Here is a 3875-nt window from a genome sequence, read left to right as displayed (position 1 = left end):
ACAGCCACCACCATCGCTTCAACAGAACCCACAACCTCGACAACCGTCACTATTGCTTCAACAGAACCTACAACCACATCAGCCATAACCATTCCTTCAACTGAACCCACAACCTCGACAGCCACCACTACTGTTTCAACACAACCTACAACCATATCAGCCATCACTATTGCTTCAACTGAACCTACAACCTCAACAATCACCACAAACGCTTCAACTGAACCCACAACCTCAACAGCCACCAGCATTGCTTCAGCAGAGCCTACAACCTCAACAACCACCACAAACGCTTCAACTGAACCCACAACCTCGACAGCCACCACTACTGTCTCAACACAACCTACAACCACATCAGCCACCACCATCGCTTCAACACAACCTACAACCACATCAGCCACCACCATCGCTTCAACAGAACCCACAACATTAGCCACCACCATCACTTTAACAGAACCCACACCCTCAACAGCCACCACCATTGCTTCAGGAGAACCTACAACCACATCAGCCACCACCATCGCTTCAACGGAACCCACAACCTCGACAGCCACCACCAGTGCTTCAACAGAACTTACAACTTTAGCCACCACCATCACTTCAACAGAATTCACAACCTTGACACCCACCACCATCACTTCAACGGAACCCACAACCTCGACAGACATCACTACTGTTTCAACACAACCTACCACCACATCAGCCACCACCATCGCTTCAACAGAACCCACAACCTTGACAGCCACTAGCATTGCTTCAGCAAAGCCTACAACCACATCAGCCACCACCATCGCTTCAGCAGAACCCACAACCTTGACAGCCACCACTATTGCTTCAGCAGAACCTACAACCACATCAGCCACCACCATCGCTTCAACAGAACCCACAACCTTGACAGCCACTAGCATTGCTTCAGCAAAGCCTACAACCACATCAGCCACCACCATCGCTTCAGCAGAACCCACAACCTTGACAGCCACCACTATTGCTTCAGCAGAACCTACAACCACATCAGCCACCACCATCGCTTCAACAGAACCCACAACCTTGACAGCCACTAGCATTGCTTCAGCAAAGCCTACAACCACATCAGCCACCACCATCGCTTCAGCAGAACCCACAACCTTGACAGCCACCACTATTGCTTCAGCAGAACCTACAACCACATCAGCCACCACCATCGCTTCAACAGAACCCACAACCTTGACAGCCACTAGCATTGCTTCAGCAAAGCCTACAACCACATCAGCCACCACCATCGCTTCAGCAGAACCCACAACCTTGACAGCCACCACTATTGCTTCAGCAGAACCTACAACCACATCAGCCACCACCATCGCTTCAACAGAACCCACAACCTTGACAGCCACTAGCATTGCTTCAGCAAAGCCTACAACCACATCAGCCACCACCATCGCTTCAGCAGAACCCACAACCTTGACAGCCACCACTATTGCTTCAGCAGAACCTACAACCACATCAGCCACCACCATCGCTTCAACAGAACCCACAACCTTGACAGCCACTAGCATTGCTTCAGCAAAGCCTACAACCACATCAGCCACCACCATCGCTTCAGCAGAACCCACAACCTTGACAGCCACCACTATTGCTTCAGCAGAACCTACAACCACATCAGCCACCACCATCGCTTCAACAGAACCCACAACCTTGACAGCCACTAGCATTGCTTCAGCAAAGCCTACAACCACATCAGCCACCACCATCGCTTCAGCAGAACCCACAACCTTGACAGCCACCACTATTGCTTCAGCAGAACCTACAACCACATCAGCCACCACCATCGCTTCAACAGAACCCACAACCTTGACAGCCACTAGCATTGCTTCAGCAAAGCCTACAACCACATCAGCCACCACCATCGCTTCAGCAGAACCCACAACCTTGACAGCCACCACTATTGCTTCAGCAGAACCTACAACCACATCAGCCACCACCATCACTTCAACAGAACCCACAACCTTGACAGCCACCACTATCGCTTCAACAGAACCCAGGACCTCGACAACCACCACCATTGCTTCAGCAGAACCTACAACTATAGCAGCCAGCACCATTGCTTCAACCGAACCCACAACCTCAATGGGCATCACCATTGCTTCAATACAACCTACAATTACAGCAGCCATCACTATCACTTCAACTGAACCCACAACCTTGACAGCCACCACAGTCACTTCATCAGAACCTGTAGCTTAGACAGCCATCACCATCACTTCCACAGGAGCTACAACCTTGACAGCTACCACTTTTGCTTCAGCAAGACCTACAACCTCAACAGCCACCACCATCACGTGAACAGGCCACAGAAGCCGCAGTCACCAGTAAAATGAAACATAAATATAAAAACCCCACTATCACCTCACCTCAACATAGACTCATGAAAGCTACAACCACCACTTCCAGTGAAACCACAGCTGACCCCACTTTAACAGAATCTATAACTGTTGCACCTTCAAAAACAACAGATGCTATTATAACTTAATCTTACCAAACAACCAACACAATTATCACTTCATCTCTTCCACTGAACCCACAGCTATAGTCAGCTGACTCTACAACCACTACCACTTCCACTTCACCTGGAACTCCTATAACTTCCACTTAGTTTACAATGACAATGGCCATCGCTCTCCTTAAACAGTTTGTAATCTCTACCTTATCATCTGAACCTGGAACTACAATTGCCACTATTCTCATTTTAATCTAATAGAACCACCCTCATTTGTCAACCTGTTCTCTTCTATGGCAAGTTATGCTTTAGTTATTATCACTACAAATTATCCCACAACCATCCTCCCCCACTAGCTGTTCCCCCAACTGTAGCAATTTCTTCTACAATACCTGAGTCTGTATCTAGTGCCATTACTATATTATACTTGCAGCGGCTACCTTGGTGCCACTTGAAGAATGAGAATTCAGACAAGAACAGTGGAATAATTATCTAAATTTTCACTAAAGCAATGCTTAGGACTTCTAAAACAATAATACTGATTTTATTTTTAAACAGCTGAACATTTATGCCATAGAGATCTGCTTTCATTTGTATATTTCAAAAGAATATAATTTCATAAAGAAAAGGTAACCCAATTTGTTTATTTAGGAAATTATTAAGAAATTTTATACAAAACTTTATAGTAAAATTAGTCATTTAGATTTTAATATGTATGTGTTTCTGTTCAGAACATTGCATTTTTCTGTACACAAGTTACATGCATAAGAAATTTTATATGTGGGGACTTAAACTTATGTGGAGAAAATTTTAGAATTTATAATGATTTATTTCTTTATGTGAAATTTATATTTGTCCAGTTTCTTTTTATTGTAAAAGCTTTTTAAGCAACCATATTCAATTTGAATTAATATTACTAAAAGTGCATTTGAATCTCTATTTTAAATTTTTTTTGCAAAAATCTTGGAAGTCAATCAATTAAAGATTGTTTTGCAAAAATCTTGTAAGTCAATCAATTAAAGATATCTCTTAAGTCCCAACTACATGCTAAAGTATGGAAGATACGGAAGAAGAAAGTAGCAATGTAAATTAAGTAGTAAATTTATTAATTTATACTCTGTTAATATTGAGGTTTAAATTATAATTCCTGATACCCCAGACTTACTAATTCAGGATCTCTAGATGGCAACTAGTAATCTATTACTTTAAAAACTTCACAGGTGGGGCGCCTGGGTGGCTTAGTCCGTTAAGCGTCTGACTTTCACTTAGGTCATGATCTTGTGGTTCATGGGTTCGAGCCCCACGTCTGGCTCTGTGCTGACTGCCAGCTCAGAGCCTGGAGCCTATTTCAGAGTCTGTATCTCCCTCTCTCTCTGACCCTCCCCTGCTCACACTGTCTCTCTCT

At 44.3% G+C, this 3875-nt stretch overlaps 1 protein-coding gene across 1 annotated transcript in view; it reads left to right on the top strand.

Annotated features, from left to right (window-relative positions):
• LOC120247379 (dynactin associated protein) overlaps positions 1–2217 on the top strand; it is a 22875-nt gene extending 20658 nt beyond the window's left edge. The window contains exon 4 of the mRNA XM_039255247.1: positions 5–2217. Coding sequence (XP_039111178.1) covers positions 5–2217 — 2213 coding nt within the window. The remainder of the gene's footprint in view (positions 1–4) is intronic.
• Positions 2218–3875: the final 1658 nt, after the last annotated feature.

This window comes from Hyaena hyaena, unplaced genomic scaffold (genome assembly GCF_003009895.1).
Source record: "Hyaena hyaena isolate Hyena2069 unplaced genomic scaffold, ASM300989v1 scaffold_523, whole genome shotgun sequence".
Lineage (NCBI taxonomy): Eukaryota > Metazoa > Chordata > Mammalia > Carnivora > Hyaenidae > Hyaena > Hyaena hyaena.
Note: the sequence above shows the minus strand (reverse complement) of the source record. Positions and strands in the feature narration are given on the sequence as shown.